Raw genomic sequence first — 18,011 nt, 5'->3', positions numbered from 1 at the left:
CGCGACTGTGGGTCACATTTCAGGATCAACACCACTACTTTGAAACGCCTGAGGAGGCTTGGACCTTTATCCAAACGGAAAAGGTGGACTCAAACTGAGGTTCTGTGGTTGTGGGGGGGAGGTCGGTTGTATACAGTGTTTTAACTATGCGTAGGGAATGTTCCACGGGTTGGGTGATGGATGGGGATGGGGGAAGAGATCTGATGGGGAGTCTGTGAGAGAATGTGGGCGTCGGTGCTGGAGGGAGGGGAGGCCCGGGGATGGGGAATTGGGATAAGGCCGCAAAAGGAGCTGCGCCAGAGGGGGCGGGGCTGACTCAAGAAAGCGCGGGCTTTTTCCTGCGTTAGGGAAGGACGGAGGGGGGGCGGGGTGGAGGAGCGCACACTGACTGATGGGGAGGACGGGGAGGGGAGATTCCCACACGGGGGGAGGGGGGGGTCAATGGGATGGCGGGGAGGCCGGGGTCAGCAGGAGTCAGCTGACTTACAGGAGTGTTATGGGGGGAGCAAAAGAACTAGACACGGGTCTAGCGAGGGGAGGGGGGGGATATAGAGTTGCTGCTGCACTGGCCGATGGGGAACTGGAAACAGAAGAGGTGGTCGGGACGGGGGTCTCCCGTCTGGGAGACTGGAGGGCGTGGGAGGCACGGGCACGGGACTGGCCTAGAAAAGGAGATGGCTAGTTGGCAGGGGGGGTGGCGGGTGGGAAGCCCCCCAATCCAGCTGATAATTTGGAACGTGAGGGGCCTAAATGGGCTGGTTAAGAGGGCCCGAGTGTTCGCGCACTTAAAGGGACTGAAGGCAGACGTGGTCATGCTTCAGGAGACACATTTGAAGGTGGCAGACCAGGTCAGGTTACGAAAGGGATGGGTAGGACAGGTATTCCATTCGGGGCTGGATGCAAAGAACAGAGGGGTGGCAATACTGGTGGGGAAGCGGGTGTCGTTTGAGGTCAAGAATATAGTAGTGGACAATGGAGGTCGATACGTGATGGTGAGCGGTAGGCTGCAGGGGGCGTGGGTGGTATTGGTAAATGTATACGCCCCGAACTGGGACGATGCTGGATTTATGAAGCGCATGTTGGGGCGCATTCCGGATCTGGTGGCAGGAAGCTTGATAATGGGGGGGGGGATTTCAACACGGTGTTGGCCCCAGCATTAGATCGCTCCAGATCTAGGACGGTGCTCAGGGGGTTTATGGACTAGATGGGGGGAGTAGATCCGTGGAGATTTGCTTATGATTACCAAGGCCTTTTTAAGAGGGTAGGTAGGAGCATCATAGGTTTTGTGTGGGCAAACAAGACCCCGAGGGTAAGGAGGGGGTTTCTGGAGTGTAATAGGGACAGGGAGGGCTGGCGTTGCCGAATCTGGGTGACTATTATTGGGCAGCCAGCGTGGCGATGATCCGCAAGTGGGTAATGGAGGGAGAGGGGGCGGCATGGAAGAGGTTGGAGGTGGCGTCCTGCAAAGGAACGAGCCTGAGGGCGCTGGTGACGGCACCGTTGCCGCTCTCGCCGACAAGGTACACCACGAGTCCGGTAGTGGCGGCAACGCTAAAGATCTGGGGGCAGTGGAGATGACATAGGGGTGAGATGGGAGCCTCGGTGTGGTCCTCGATCCGGGAGAACCATCGGTTTATCCCACGGAGGATGGATGGGGGGTTTCGGAGCTGGCATCGGGCAGGGATCAGAAGGATGGGGGACCTGTTTATAGATGGGACTTTTGCGAGCCTAGGGGCGCTGGAGGAGAAGTTTAGGTGACCCCCGGGAAATGCGTTCAGGTATATGCAAGTGAGGGCGCCTATGAGGCGGCAGGTGAGGGAATTCCCATCGCTCCCGGCACAGCGGATTCAGGACAGGGTAATTTTGGGTGTATGGGTCGGAGAAGGCAAGGTTTCGGCGATGTATCAGGAGATGAAAGAGGGGGAGGCTTTGGTAGAGGAGCTGAAGGGCAAGTGGGAGGAGGAGTTGGGGGAGGAGATTGAAGAGGGTCTGTGGGTTGATGCCCTGAGTAGGGTCAATTCCTCTTCCTCGTGTGCCAGGCTCAGCCTGATACAGTTTAAGGTTATTCACAGAGCGCGTATGACAGGGGCGAGGATGAGTAGGTTCTTTGGGGTGGAGGACAGATGTGGGAGGTGCCCGGGAAGCACAGCGAATCACGTCCACATGTTCTGGTCGTGCCCGGCACTGGAAGAGTTCTGGAGGTGTGTTGCGAAGACTATGTCCAAGGTGGTGAAAGTCCAGGTCAAGCCAAGTTGGGGGCTGGCATTATTTGGGGCGGCGGACGAGCCGGGAGTGCAGGAGGCGAAAGAGGCCGGTATTCTGGCCTTTGCGTCCCTGGTAGCCCGGCGGAGGATCTTGCTATTATGGAAGGACGCAAAGCCCCCCAGCGTGGAAGCCTGGATAAACGACATGGCAGAGTTCATCAAGCTGGAGAGGATAAAGTTTGCCTTGAGAGGGCCTGCGCAGGGGTTCTTCAGGCGGTGGCAACCGTTCCTAGACTATCTCGCGGAGCGTTAGAAGGAGCTCGGTCAGCAGCAGCAGCAACCCAGGGAGGGAGGGGGGGTGGGGGGAGGGGAGGGGGTGTTTCTTTCGGGGGGGGGGGGATATTTGTGCGGGTGGGGGAGGTTTTTTTTCCCAGGTGGTATTTGTAAAAGCATACGGGAGGGTTAATATGTGCGGGAGAAACCCACTGTATAAGTTCTGTACTATGTTTATGTTCTGTTCTGCTCTTTTTTCTTTTTCTTTTCTGTTACGGGGTGGGGGGTGGGGGGGGCGCGGTTTAACTGGTTGAAATTTTTTGTTGGAAAAACTTTGAATCAACATTTTTTTTTTTTAAAAAGGCCTCCTCCTGCTCCTATCTTCTATGTACCTATGTATCTTCGGCATAAGATGGCCACTAAAATCTGCCGGGGAATTGAAGAAAAGTCTTTACCCTGAGTGGTGGGAATGTGGAATTCGCTACCACAGGCAGTGACAACGTAAAACCTAGACCGAATCCAGGAGGGAGAAAGGAACAGAGGATTTTGTTGAAAGGTTGGCAGAGGCTCGTGTAAACATGAGAATATAAGAAATTGGAGCAGGATAGGCCATATACCCTCTCGAGCCAGCTCCACCATCTCTTAAGATCATGGCTGGTCTTCAATCACAACTCCTAACTTTCCCACATTTTCCCTCGATTCCATTAGTGTCCAATAATCTATCGACTTCAACCTTGAACAAACTCAATGGCTGAGCTGTCACAGCCTCTCGAGGTCGAGAATTCCAAAGGTTCACCACCCTCCTGAGTGAAGAAACTTCACCTCAGCTCAGTCTGAAATGGCCGACCCCTTATCCTGAGATTGACTCTTCAACTGGGGGGGGGGGGGGGACAACGTCTCAGCGTCCCTCAAGACCTCTCGGAATTGTAAATGTTCCAATGCGATCAGCCTCTCGTTCTTCTAAACCCCAGAGAGTACGGGTCCAATCTCTTCTCCTAGGACAACCCTCTCAACCTAGGAATCAATCTTGTGAACCTTCGCCGCACTCTGTCTAAGGCAAGTATATTCTTCCTCAGATAAGAAGTGAAAAACAGCACACGTGGACTCACCAAAGCCCTTGCAGCAAGTCTTCCGACGGGAATTTACTGGACTCGATGGGGCCTCACCCGCTGGTTGGAGAACTGCTGTGGAATTCCTGTCAGTTCTGCGGGGAAAAGCCAGAGTAAGGCCTTCCCCAGGATTGAAGGCCCCGGTGGGGAAAGGTCTGCCATGGGGTGCATTGCCAACTGTGCCACTGGCGCCGCACCGACCAGAATCAACCAGCGACCTCTCTTCGAAGGTGAATGCGGGAGGGATGGGGGTCGTGGGGAGGTGGGGGCAGGTGGTCCGGAGGCAAAAACCGGAAGGTGCCTTTCAGCAGCTCTCCCAGCCTCCCCACCAGATGCGGGTCCCTCAAAATCCGGCGCAGGCCCCGCCCCCCCACCCCAGGAGGCCGCTGGTGAACCCGGCCAGGTTTGCTGGGAAGCCTTCGGGAAAGCACGCAAAAGCTGTGCGGCTCCCGATTAATCCCTGAGCCAACAACTGAATTACCGTGCGTTCAGGGATAATTGGGTGCTAATTGGCCCATTAATGGAGCCCTCATTGGGCCTTCCCCCCTGCCCCCCCCCCCCCTCACCAAAGATGTGCAGGTTAGGTGGATTGGCCATGCTAAATTATCCCCTAGTGTCCAAAAGGTTAGGCAGCGTAACTGGCTTTCGGGGACAAGGTGGAGGCATGGGCTTGGGTAAGGTCCTCTTTCCAACAGCCAGTGCACAATCGATGGGCCAAATGGCCTTCTTCTGCACTAGAATCCTATGATTCTATGATTCGATAAAGGGGTCCTTGGGCCTACCCCCTACCCCACCTCATACAGGAAGGGCATCCCCGGGCCCGATCCCCAGCACAGGCAGAATGCCAGCGTGGCAGCTTGGTTCGGCTAGCCTGGCACTCGGGTGGCACAGCCAGGGTGCCCAGGTGGCACTGCCAGGGTGCCAGGTTGGGGGTGCCCTAATGGCACAGCAGTGCCGGCCTAGCCAAAGGCCAACCACCCGGAGGCCTCGGATCGCCTGGGAGGCCACCCCCCCCACCCCACCCAAAGTGCCGTTCCGCCTGGCTTCCGTTTGTGGGGACCACTGCCAAAAGGTGGCCGCCTGGGGTCTCCTCGGCGAGGGGATTCGATCCCGTGAGCCGGTTCGAGCTGGCGTGGACGTAGTTAATTGAGTTCCGAAACTCACTTAACTATGCGAGTCTGGACCCTGCCCACTGTGGGCAGGATCCAGCCGGCGACGTCTCGCGAGATCTGGTTGATCTCATGAGGTGTAACAACCATCGGGAATCCCCGGAGAGGCCTCTCCCAGGATCTACCGCCCACATCCCATCCCGAATCCGGTGGGACGCTGCTGGTAAATCGCACCCGATATCTTGAATACTTTGATCAGATCACCCTTTAACCTTCTAAATTCTGGCAAAAAACAGACCTAATTTGTGTAATCTCTCCTTGTAACTTCACCCCTGTAGTCCAGATATCATTCTTGTAAACCCACGTTGCACTCCCTCCAAGGCCAAAATGTTATTCCTAAGGTTTGGTGCCCAGAACTGGTCACAGTGACTCCAAGTGGGATCTAAGGGAGGCCCATACCAATTATTACATCAAAGCACAGTTGTGGCCTTTACTGCTATCCAGGAATTAAACCTGGAATGTGCACATTGCGATTGCTAATGTAGATAGAGTACGCAAAACAGCAGCAGGAAATTAACATGGAAGGGGTGAGGGTCAGAGGTAGAGAAACCAATTCATACAAGTTGTCCTGAAAATATTCAGTCAAGGGCGAAAGGCAGCGAGTAAATGGATGAGGAAGAGATATTATCGGAACCCACTTACTTTCTTTAAACTGTAAACAATTTCCTTCGGAATAAGAATACAAATGAGCCTCGCTTGCCTTTGCTCCGGGGCAGCAGGCTAATGTTTGCTTTCATCAGTCTGTAATCGAGACATGGCCGAGTCAGACAGGGACTTTGCTGGGACGAGACTGACGGAATACCTGCATTTGCCAATGGAGGGTAGCATTATTACCCTGAATCCGAAGGCTATTTTTCAAGTCCCACTTGAGAGAACTTGCACAGAAAATCTCGGACACGGCCAGTGCACTACTGAAAGGGTGCTGCACTGTGCTAGATGCTGGTTTTGGATGTGACGTTAAACCAAGGTCCTATCCACAATCTCGGGTCGATGTAAAATGTCCCCTGTCACTGCTTCCACCAAGTGCGCAAGTGTTCTCCGTATTTTCGACAACATTTCTCCACCAATGGGAAAATACTCAATGTATCAAATAACACTAACGACTGAAGTATCTACTCGCCACATTCCGCACCTGTTCGGGTACACGGAGGGAGAATTCAGAATGTCCAATTCACCTGACAGCACGTCTTTCGGGACTTGTGGGAGGAAACCGGAGCGCCCGGAGGAAACCCACGCAGACACGGGGAGAACGTGCAGACTCCGCACAGGCAGTGAGCCAAGCCTGGAATCGAACCCGGATCCCTGGCGCTGTGAAGCAACAGTGCTAACCACTGTGCCCCCTGTGCCACCCATCCCACCACAGCAGCTGGTGGAATTTAAATTCAATTAATAAATCTGGACCCCTGTCCTTTTGTGTTTAATTTACTCCCAATTATTTCACTAACAAGAGTGTAAACCCAGTCTCATCAATGGTGACCTTGAAACGATCAGCGATTGTTGTAAAAACCCATCTGGTTCACTAGTGTCCTTTAGGGAAGGAAATCTGCCGTCCTTACCCAGTCTGGCTACATGTGACAGTGGTTAATTCTTAACTACCCTCTGAAATGGCTCAGCATGCCACTCAGTTCAAGGGCAATTAGGGATGGGCAACAATGCTGGTCTAGTCAGCGACGTCCCATAAGAGAATACAATTTTTATTTGCAACCAATGAGGTGAACCCCAAGCTGCTGTGCAGGATTGACACTGAAATCTGTATCTTCGCGGTGGGAAGTCACTGAGCAAAGAAACTGTCATAATATACACCAGTATATCATGGTGCAGACACACACTGATGGACACACAGTGGGACCAATCAACACCACAGCCAATCACTAGTGAGAGCACACGCACGATAACGACAGGGGGTATCAGAGTTCCCGCTCATTCGAGCTGCAGCTAGCTAGGAGGACAGAGCTCACAGCCTGCAACACAGACATTCACCATGTGCTGAGTGCATCGACTGGTTAGGACAAGGCAAAGGTCTTTAGTTGAAGCTAGTATCGTGTTAACCCACAGTCTGAGTATGTTTAAACAGTTAATGATTCAATAAAATAATGTTGCACTATTTTAAGTGTTGGTGACCTGTATGTGTTCCACGGATCCAGAGCACCCAACACAACATGATACCAGGAGTTGAGGGATATTAGCACTTCTTAGACCTACCTGCAAGTGATCTGCCTTCCGCCAGCATTCCGTCATCCTGCAACATGGACAACATCTGCCCTCCGCCGCCGCTCCGCACCGCCGGCAACCTAGGGGCCAACTGGAAGATATTCAAACAGCGCTTCCAGCTCTTCCTTGAGGCCACGGACAGGGAGGGTGCCTCGGACACCAGGAAGATTGCTCTCCTCCACTCCACGGCCGGGGACCATGCCATCCACATTTTCAATTCTCTCACCTTTGCGGATGATGAAGATAAAACAAAGTTCAAGACGGCCCTCCTCAAGTTTGGCACTCACTGCAGCGGAGAGGTGAATGAAAGTTTCGATGCTACGTGTTCCAACAGCGTTTGCAGGGTGAGGATGAACCTTTCCAATCCTTTCTCACCCACCTCCGCATCCTTGCGCAGTCTTGCAGCTACGGGCCCACCTCCGACTCCATGATACACGACCAGATCGTTTTCGGTGTTCAGTCGGACCCCCTACGACAGCAGCTCCTTAAAGTAAAGCAGCTCACCCTAGCAACTGCCATTGAGACCTGTGTCCTACATGAAAACGCCACGAGTCGGTATTCCCACATCCAAGCTGCTGAAACGGCACAGCAAGGTCCCCATGAGGCGGAACGGGTCCAAGCAATTGAGCACCTCCAGGGCCTCAGCCTGGATGAGGACGGCCATTTTGCGTGCTTTTCGCAGACTCGCGCGCTTCTGCACACCAACCGAGGGGACGGCGACGTCGAAGAATGTAATGCACAGGCGCACACCACGCACGACTGTGCCGCGCATGCGCGGTGGCGCAGCGAACGTGCTGATGCTACGACGTGCGTCAACTGTGGCTCCGCCCATTTAAAACGGCAATGCCCTGCCAAATCTCGACAATGCCTACGCTGTGGCAGATTTGGCCATTATGCTGCCTTCTGCTGAGCAGCTCAGCCTTCCAATTCATATCGCTTCAGCCAGCCTCGCAGGAATGTCCGGGCAATTCAACCCACGGTCACCGAGTCCGTTGCGGACCTGCCACACAGCAGTGACATCGAGGACCCAACGGCGCCTTTTTGAGTCGGTATCGTGACAAACAGCAGGGTGTCCCCGTAGCAAAGACACCAGCCGCTGTCGGTATACAGCATCGATCCAGGCGGTGAGTGGTGTGCCACCCTGACGGTCAACCAGAATTCGTCGCCCACCTCAGAGACTTAATTTGTGAACTTTGTGGATTTATAGACTTTCTGAATTGTTCTGTTCTTCCGTTTGATCGTTTACATGGTTTGTATATAGTGTTCATCTCGTTATTCTTGGGGCATACTGTTTTTCTGCACCAGGCACCTTCCCATGTAAATAGCTTAGTTCTCATGTACATAGTCCTGTAAATATTTCGCACACACCTAGTCAGGAACATTCTCACCACACACTATTTATTGCCACACATGTACATTCTTTCATAAAAGGGGGGATGTCATAATATACACCAGTATATCATGGGGCAGACACACACTGATGGACACACAGCAAGACCAATCAACACACACAACACCGCAGCCAATCACCAGTTAGAGCACACGCACTATAAAGACAGGGGGCATCAGAGTTCCCGCTCATTCGAGCTGCAGCTAGCTAGGAGGACAGAGCTCACAGCCTGCAGCACAGACATTCACCATGTGCTGAGTGCATCGACTGGTTAGGACAAGGCAAAGGTCTTTAGTTAAAGCTAATATCGTGTTAACCCACAGTGAGAGTATGTTAAGCAGTTAATGATTCAATAAAATAGTGTTGCACTATTTCAAGTGTTGGTGACCTGTATGTGATCTACGGATCCAGGGCACCCAACACAACAGAAACGTTCTCTTTACAGTCCTGTGTTGGCTTCTGCGATAGCCACGCGTGAGGCAGCAGAACCTGACCGAGGAGGTAAATCATTTGTGTCCACAGGGAGAGAGGAAGAGGCAAATTGTAGGAGCCTGTTCATTTCTACAGCACTTATCGTCCTTCAGAATCAGTTCCAGAGCTCGTCACTCACATGTGAATTGCTTTGTCGTGGAGTGGTTGTTACGATGCAGGAGGTTCTGTTGCTATGTAGAAACGCAAGCCGAATAATTGCTGGGTAGAGGTTTATGCATCTATAATCCGGACTGCGTGGAGGGTGTGCTGCACCGTAAGAGATGCTGTTCAGGGCAGCACGGCGGCGCAGTGGGTTAGCACTGCGGCCTCACGGCGCCGAGGTCCCAGGTTCGATCCCGGCTCTGGGTCACTGTCCGTGTGGAGTTCGCACATTCTCCCCGTGTTTGCGTGGGTTTCGCCCTCGCAACCCAAAAATGTGCAGGCTAGGAGGATTGGCCACGCCAAATTGCCTCTTAATTGGAAAAAATGAATTGGGTACTTTACATTTTTTTTTTTTTATTAATAAAAAAAAAAGAGATGCTGTTCATCAGATGAGATGGTAATTTGAGTCCCAGGGTGACCTCGTAGGGAGAATGTGAAAGATCCCACAACGCTATTTTGAAGAAGATCGGGGGAGCTCTGTCTAATGCTCCAGATAATACTTATGACCAAAATAACAAAAATATAGGGCGGGATGGAATTTAACCCTGAAAAGTGTGAGGTGGCACACTTTGGAAGGAATAATGTGACAGGGAATATTCAGTGAATGGCCTGACTCTGGGAGGTTCCGAAGAACAAAGGGATTATGATGTGTTTGTCCATAGATCTCTGAAGGCGGGAGGGCAGGTTAATAGGGTGGTGGTAAAGGCACATGGGACACTTGCCTTTATTAGTCGAGGCACAGAAAAAAGCAGGGAGGTCATGTTGGAGTTGTATAGAACTTTGGTGAGGCCACAGCTGGAGTACTGTGTGCAATTCTGGTCACCACATTGTAGGAAGGATGTGATCGCACTGGAGGGGGTGCAGAGGAGATTCACCAGGATGTTGCCTGGGATGGAACACTGAAGTTATGAAGAGAGGTTGGATAGGCTTGGGTTGTTTTCACTGGAGACTGAGGGGCGACCTGATCGAGGTGGACAAGATTATGAGGGGCATGAATAGGGCGCAACTGTTCCCCTTAGCTGGAGGGTCAGTTACGAGGGGACGCAAGTTCAAGGTGAGGGGTGGGAGGTTTAGGGTGGATTTGAGGAAAAACATTTTTACCCAGAGGGAGGTGATGGTCTGGAACGCACTGGCTGGGAGGGTGGGAGAGGCGGGTTGCCTCACACCCTTTAACACGTACCTGGATGAGCGCTTGGCACGTCTTAACGCTCGAGGCTGTGGGCCAAGTGCTGGCAAGTGGGATTGGGTAGACCGGTCAGGTGTTTTTCATGTGTTGGTGCAGACTCGATGGGCCGAAGTGCCTCTCCTGCACTTTGTGATTCTGTGATCCTCTTGTCCTGCTGACGTCTGCAGCGTTTTGCATGACTCGCCCACCTTGCTGCTGGGGGAGGGGTGCGGGTAAGGGGCGGGGGGGGGCGAAGGGGCAGAGGGTGAGGAGGTCACCTTCAGTGGGGCTACAATATTCTGCTGGCGGGAAGGGTTGGAAAATTCCACCCCACCCGTCATTGTCACATATTGACATATTGAGGGGCTGGTTTAGCACAGGGCTAAACCGCTGGCTTTGAAAGCAGACCAAGGCAGGCCAGCAGCACGGTTCAATTCCCGTAACAGCCTCCCCGAACAGGCGCCGGAATGTGGCGACTAGGGGCTTTTCACAGTGACTTCATTGAAGCCTACTTGTGACAATAAGCGATTTTCATTTCATTTCATTTCATATTGTGGGATCTTGCTGTGCTTAGATCGGCTGCTGCGTTTCCTACGTCTCAATAGTAACTACACTTCAAAAGGCTGTAAAGTGATTTGAGATGTGCAGAGGTGGGTGAAAACTGTCATATAATTCATATCTTTTTATTAAAAGCATTGAACCGCCTTAAACATTGGGGACTGGAGAGAAGGTTTAACTCTCCAATAATATTCCGACAAAACCTCTCCTCCAATAAAAATAATCACCAGTGAGACATGGTGCCGGGCGCTTGGCTCATAAACCATCAAGCAGTTTTTTCAATCTCTGCTCTAGCAGAAGGTGGCAATGATGGTAATGCCAATTGTGTTAAGTCACCATCCTGTTCAGATCAGAAAACGGTGGATTTTCAGATTTTGAAATGTTTTACCCAGATCTGTACAGATTTCCACAGCACTATGTTACAACCTGCCCCGATCCTATTGGCTGGGGACAATTGGTTACCCATGGTCCTTGAGGAATATGAGCTCCCCCAATGAGAGGGGGCTGGTGGGAAATTATTAGCAGGGCAGCTGTATAAATCGAGCTGGTCCGTATGGTACCGACTAGAGAGGGAATCAGAGGCGGGATTCTCCGACCACCCCCCGCCGGGTCATAGAATCGCCGGGGGATGGCGTGAATCCCGCCCCGCCGGCTGCCGAGTTCTCCGGCGCTGGGGATTTGGCGGGGGCGGGAATCGCGCCGCGCCAGTCGGCGGGCCCCCCCCCCCGGCGATTCTCCGGCCCGTGATGGGCCGAAGTCCCGCTGCTGTAATGTGCCGGTCCCGCCGGCGTGAATTAAACCACATCCCTTACCGGCGGGACCAGGCGGCGGGAGCGGGCTCCGGGGTCCTGGGGGGTGGGGGCGCGGGGCGATCTGCCCCACCGATCCGCGGGCGGGCCTGTGCCATGGGGGTACTCTTTTCCCTCCGCGTCGGCCATAGCCTCCGCGATGGCCGACGCGGAGGTGATCCCCCCCCCCACGCATGCGCGGGGATGATGTCAGCAGCCGCTGACGCTCCCGCACATGTGCAGACTTCCGCCGGCCGGCGGAGTCCCTTCGGCCCCGGCTGGCGTGGCACCAAAGGCCTTTCCCGCCGGCCGGCGGGACGGCAACCACTCCGGCGCCCGCCTAGCCCCTAAAGGTGAGGGCTTGGCGCACCTTTGGGGCGGCCTGCCGCCGGAGTGGTTCACGCCACTCCATCCCGCCGGGACCCCCCGCCCCGCCGGGTAGGGGAGAATCCCGCCCCAGTAGTGAGTTACTGGCCCTGTGAACATACTCTTGTATATAAAGTTACTTTTTGTTTGACTCTTCAAACTCGGGCTGGATTCTTTGTGGTCCTCACCGGCGATGCCAACATTCAACTACATTTCTGTGGGTCATCCCAATTTACAAACTAGGAGCAGGAGTAGGCCACTCGGCCCCTCGAACCTGCTCCGCCATTCAATAATGTGATGACTGGTCTGTTTATTTTTCAAACTCTCCACTTGCCTGGATGAGCGCAGCTCCAACAACACTCAAGAAGCTCAACACCATCCAGGACAAAGCAGCCCCGCTTGAGTGCTCCCCCTTCCACAAACATTCAAACCCTGCACCACCGATGCACGATAGCAGCCGTGTGTACCATCTACAAGATGCACTGCAGCAACTCACCAAGGTTCCTTAGGCAACACCTTCCAAACCCAAGACCTCTACCATCTAGAAGGACAAGAGCAACAGATACCTGGGAACCCCACCACCTGGAGGTTCCCCTCCAAGTCACTCACCACCCTGAATTGGAAATATATTGGCTGTTTCTTCACTGTCGCTGGGTTAAAATCATGGAACTCCCTCCCTAATAGCACAATGGGTGTACCTACACTTCATGGACTGCAGCGGTTCAAGAAGGCAGCTCACACCAAGGCAGTTAGGGATGGGCAACAAATGCCGGCCTAGCCAGCGAAGCCCACATCCCGAAAAAATGAATTTTTTACAAAATTCCCAGCTACCTCCGATAACCTTTGATTCTCTTGCCCAGCAAGATGTGACCTAACAAGGTCTGGAGTCAACATAGGCCAGGCCAGTCGAGGACGGCAGATTTCCTTCTCTGGAGGACACGGTTTCCTCCCACAGTCCAAAGATGTGCAGGTTGGGTATATTGGCCATGCTAAATTGCCCTTTGTGTACAAAAATTGACTCACTGGTAATTGACTTCAGGAAGCAAAGTACTGTACATACCCCTGTCAGCATCAACGGGGCCGAGGTGGAGATGGTTAGCAGTTTCAAATTCCTAGGGGTGCACATCTCCAAAAATCTGTCCTGGTCCACCCACGTCGACGCTACCACCAAAAAAGCACAACAGCGCCTATACTTCCTCAGGAAACTAAGGAAATTCGGCATGTCCACATTGACTCTTACCAACTTTTACAGATGCACCATAGAAAGCATCCTATCGGGCTGCATCACAGCCTGGTATGGCAACTGCTCGGCCCAGGACCGCAAGAAACTTCAGAGAGTCGTGAACACCGCCCAGTCCATCACACGAACCTGCCTCCCATCGATTGGCTCCATCTACACCTCCCGCTGCCTGGGGAAAGCGGGCAGTATAATCAAAGATCCCTCCCACCCGGCTTACTCACGCTTCCAACTTCTTCCATCGGGCAGGAGATACAGAAGTCTGAGAACACGCACGAACAGACTCAAAAACAGCTTCTTCCCCACTGTTACCAGACTCCTAAATGACCCTCTTATGGACTGACCTCATTAACACTACACCCTGTATGCTTCACCCGATGCCGGTGCTTATGTACTTACATTGTGTACCTTGTGTTGCCCTATTATGTATTTTCTTTTATTCCCTTTTCTTCCCATGTACTTAATGATCTGTTGAGCTGCTCGCAGAAAAATACTTTTCACTCGGTACACGTGACAATCAACAAATCCAATCCAATCCAAAAAAAAAGATTAGGTGGGATTACGGGGATAGGGTGGATGTGGGGGCTTAGGTAGGGTGCTCTTTCCAAGGGCCGGTGCAGATTCAATGGGCCGAATGGCCTCCTTCTGCACTGTAAATTCTCTGATTTCTTGATTAGTGAACCCAGAAGGGTTTTTGCGACAATCGAGTCACCACACCTGATACTAGCTTTCAATTCCAGATTTTATTCATAGAATTTAAATTCCACCAGTTGCCGTGGTGGGGTTGAAACTGATGCTTCCCGAGAATTAGCTTCAGGTTTGCCCACCCAGGGACAATACCTTTACACCAACATTGTCGCATAAGTGTCCTTGTTAGGAGCAACAAATGGCAAAGAGGTGCCCATTAAGCTCAACCTGCCTCGTTTCAAGGGCAGAGGGTTTTCTTTCTAACGCGCTGTGGCAAATTCCCTCATTTGGGTGACTGATGTTCAAGGCAGAGGGGAGCCACGTTGGACTCTGCTGCCGTTCCACTCACACCCCTCTCCCGGATTCGGCGGCCCCCTAGTAGTTGCAAAAAGGTCCCATGTGGAGACAACGGCAAGCTCGAGAGGTGGAGGTTAAAAGAGTTATCGCTTCAGATGCTGAGTGGTGCCTCAGAGCAGCAACCATAAATATTGAATTTCCGCCATTAAACATTTCTAAACATGAGTGTTCACCCCCCCTCACCCCTTCACCGAGTTTAGGCTGCAACTATTGCCTCACTGATTGTAGCGCAACAATTACTCACTCAAGTCGAGAAGAGATGAAATCAATCGAGGCTTTATTAAGCGAGACTTGTTCCCCAGCAGCTCAGTTACAGAATGCGGCTGCTGGGAGAACTCGAGCTCTTATACTCCGCCTTCAGGGCGGAGCCTGCAGGCGGCAGATCCAACCAGGACCCGGGACCTGTCAGCCAATAGCCTCTCGGCTTCACAGGTACCGTACTACCCCTAATACATACCACCACACTGATGTAAGAAGACCAAACGAGCATTGACTAACCTATAGGCTGTTCTTCAATCCAGGCTTGGAAGTACATGAAAATCAACAGCCCGGCCACTCCAAATGACAAAATGGACAAGAAGATGCGTCTCAGGTTCATGTCTTTAGTCGATTCTTTATAGTAACATCTTCCTCTTGACATAGCCTTCACACATCGTGGCACCTCATCTTCAATCATTCATATTTCTCTCTCGGAGACTCTGGGGAAACAGAGACATCTGTGGTTATTAAAGTTCGTTCACCATCTACAAGGCACAAGACAAGAGTGTGACGGAATACCCTCCCCACCTGCCTGGATGAGTGCAGCTCCAACACTCAAGAATCTCCACACCAAGATTACTTGATGGGCACCCCATCCACCACCTTAAACAACCACTTTCTCCACAGCCGACTTGGCAACAGTGTGCGCTGAACTGTGCTGCAGCAACTCACCAAGGCTCCTTCGACAGCACCTTCCAAACCCACGACCCCTCTACTACCCAGAATGACGAGGGCGGCAGAGACCTGGGAACACCGTCACCTGCAAGTGCCTTCACTGGTGTGGATCAAATCCTGGAACTCCCTCCCTAACAGCACGGTGGGTGTGCCTACGCCTCATGGACTGCTGCGGTTCAAGAAAGGGGCTCACCACCATGTTCTCAAGGGCAATTAGGGCTGGGCAACAAATGTTTGCTTTGCCAGTGATGGTCTCACCCCCCTGATGAATATATTTTAAAAAAAGACAACCAATTGCTATCACAACTGTCTCGGCTGAAATACAGCACCTCTGATGGTGCAGCACTCCTACAAAACTGCACTGGACCGTCAGCCTAGATCTTGTGCTTGATGTAGGCACTGAACCTTCTATTTCATTGTCTTTTGGTTGAGATACTAAATCAAGGCTCTAAGGCGATCGGGAAAGATCTCGTGGCCACTAATTTCTTTTTAAAATTTTGTTTTTAATTTAGAGTACCTAATTATTTTGTTTTTCCAATTAAGGGGCAATTTATCATTACCAATCGACCTTCCCTGCACATCTTTGGGTTGTGGGGGCGAGACCCGACTTGGGTGACTGTGCAGAGTTTGCACGTTCTCCCCGTGTGTGCGTGGGTTTCCTCCGGGTGCTCTTGTTTCCTCCCACACTCCAAAGATGTGCAGGTTAGGTGGATTGGCCATGCTAAATTGTCCTTGGTCTCCAAAACGTTTAAGTGGGGTTACTGGGTTATGGGGTTAGGGTGAAGGTGTGGGCTTTGGTAGGGTGCTCTTTCCAAGGGCCGGTGTAGATTTGACGGGCCAAATGGCCTCCTTCTGCATTGTAAATTCTCTGATGACCCACGCAGACACTGGGAGAGTGTGCAAACTCTACACGGACAGTGACCAGGGGCCAGGATCGCACCCAGGTCCTCGGCGCCGTGAGACAGCAGTGCTAATCGCTACCCGCCGCCCCCACCCATGGCCACTAATTTTGATGAAAAGATTAATTGCCTGCAAAACACTGAGTATAAAATTATGAGGGGCGTAGGTAGAGTAGACAGGAAGAAACCTTCCATTTGGTAGAGGGGACAATGACCAGGGGGCAGAGATTTAAGGTAAGGGGTTTAGAGGGGATGTGAGGAAAAATGTTTTTACTCTGAGGGCGGGGGGGATCTGGAACTCGCTGCCTGAAAGGGGGTTGGAGGCAGAGACCCTCATCACATTTAAGAAGTATTTAGATGTGCACTTGCGATCCCAGGGCAGACAAGACGATGGGCCAAGTGCTGGGAAACGGGATGAGATCGTGAGGTGGTTGTTTTTGACAGACGCAGACACGATGGGCCGAATGACCTTTTCTGTCCTGTAGACCTCTACGACATCCTGAGATCTTGAAAGGTAACTCTTTCCATCCCTTTTCTCTCAACTAATCCCTAAAAAATAGATCATCTGGTTCTTATTGTCCATATGATATTACTGTATGTTGGGCCTTTGCTGTGTGCAAGAGGGTACAAACCGTGCTATGGCTATACAGAATTCAATTGCTTGATTATGTGAGTCTGTTTATTATTGATGCTCACTGTGCCTGATTGCTTAAGCCTGGGAGTGGACTCAGGGAAAAGTAAGCTAATCTGTGTAAATTGCTGAAAGGCAGAGGTGATGCGCGGAGCAGACATCTTGAAGCACTGTGAATAAAACCTGCCACACACACAATAATAATAATCTTTATTATTGTCACAGGTAGTCTTGAAAAGCCCCGAGTAGCCACACTCCGGCACCTGTTGGGGTGCACAGAGGGAGAATTCAGAATGTCCAATTCACCTAACGGCACGGGCGGGATTCTCCGAACCCCCCGTCGGGTCGGAGAATCGCCAGGGGGCGGCGTGAATCCCGCCCCGCCTGCTGCCGAATTCTCCGGCGTCGGGGATTTGGCGGGGGCGGGAATCGCGCCGCGCCGGTCGGCAGCCGCTGGCAACGGCCCCCCTCCCCGCCGATTCTCCTGCCCGCGATGGGCCGAGTGGCCGCCTGTTTGCGGCTGGTCCCGCCGGCGTAAATTAGACCCGGTACTTACCGGCGGGACCTGGCTCCACGGGCGGCCTGCAGAGTCCTCGGGGGCACTCTATTCCTCCGCGTCACCTGGTGTAAAAGTCCACGATGGCCGACGCGGAGATGAAACCCCCTGCGCATGCGCTGGGATGGCGCCAGCACACGCTGGCGCTCCCGCGCATGCGCCAACTCGCGCCGGCCAGCGGAAGCTCTTCGGCGCCGGTTGGCGTGGCGCCAAGCCCCTTCTGCGCCAGCCGGCGGGGTGCAAACCACTCCGGCACCTGCCTAGCCCCTGAAGGTGCGGCAGACGCCGGCGTGGGTCACGCCACTCCTTGGCGCCGGGACCGCCCGCCCCGCCGGGTAGGGGAGAATCCCGCCCCACGTCTTTCGGGGTTAATAGAAGTAAAGACCTGTATTTATATTGCAAATTTCGCCCGGAGATATCCCAAAGTGGCTATTTGAATGCGGAAAATGCAACAACCAACTTGCACAATGCTTAACCTTGGAAGTCCAGGTATCATTCCATCAATTCTACACGGTACTCCTTCAGAGGCCAGTATATTCTTCCCAAGGTGTGGTACCCAGCTCACAACACTCCTGGTGTGGTTTAACCGGGGCTTTGTGTTGTATACTTTATATCTCGGATCTATGCAGAGATGACACTAGGTTGAAATGGGCGGCACGGTAGCATAGTGGTTAGCATTGTTGCTTCACAGCGCCAGGGACCCCTGTTCGAGTCTGACTATCTGTGTGAAGTTTGTACGTACTCCCAGTGTGTGCATGGGTTTCCTCCGGGTGCTCCGGTTTCCCTTTTCTGTAGCTCTTGCTGTTTGATTTCATAGAGTATCACAGAATTTACAGTGCAGAAGA

General features: G+C 52.6%; 1 protein-coding gene across 4 annotated transcripts in view; it reads right to left on the bottom strand.

Annotated features, from left to right (window-relative positions):
* Nucleotides 1–18,011, bottom strand: part of LOC140385882 (carbohydrate sulfotransferase 9-like) — a 192,070-nt gene that overhangs the window by 130,218 nt on the left and 43,841 nt on the right. For all 4 annotated transcript variants that reach the window (XM_072468494.1, XM_072468493.1, XM_072468495.1 and 1 more), the window contains exon 2: nt 14,646–14,845. In XM_072468494.1, coding sequence (XP_072324595.1) covers nt 14,646–14,823 — 178 coding nt within the window. In that variant the 5' untranslated portion in view covers nt 14,824–14,845. The remainder of the gene's footprint in view (nt 1–14,645; nt 14,846–18,011) is intronic.

This window comes from Scyliorhinus torazame, chromosome 11 (genome assembly GCF_047496885.1).
Source record: "Scyliorhinus torazame isolate Kashiwa2021f chromosome 11, sScyTor2.1, whole genome shotgun sequence".
Classification (NCBI taxonomy): Eukaryota; Metazoa; Chordata; class Chondrichthyes; order Carcharhiniformes; family Scyliorhinidae; genus Scyliorhinus; species Scyliorhinus torazame.
Note: the sequence above shows the minus strand (reverse complement) of the source record. Positions and strands in the feature narration are given on the sequence as shown.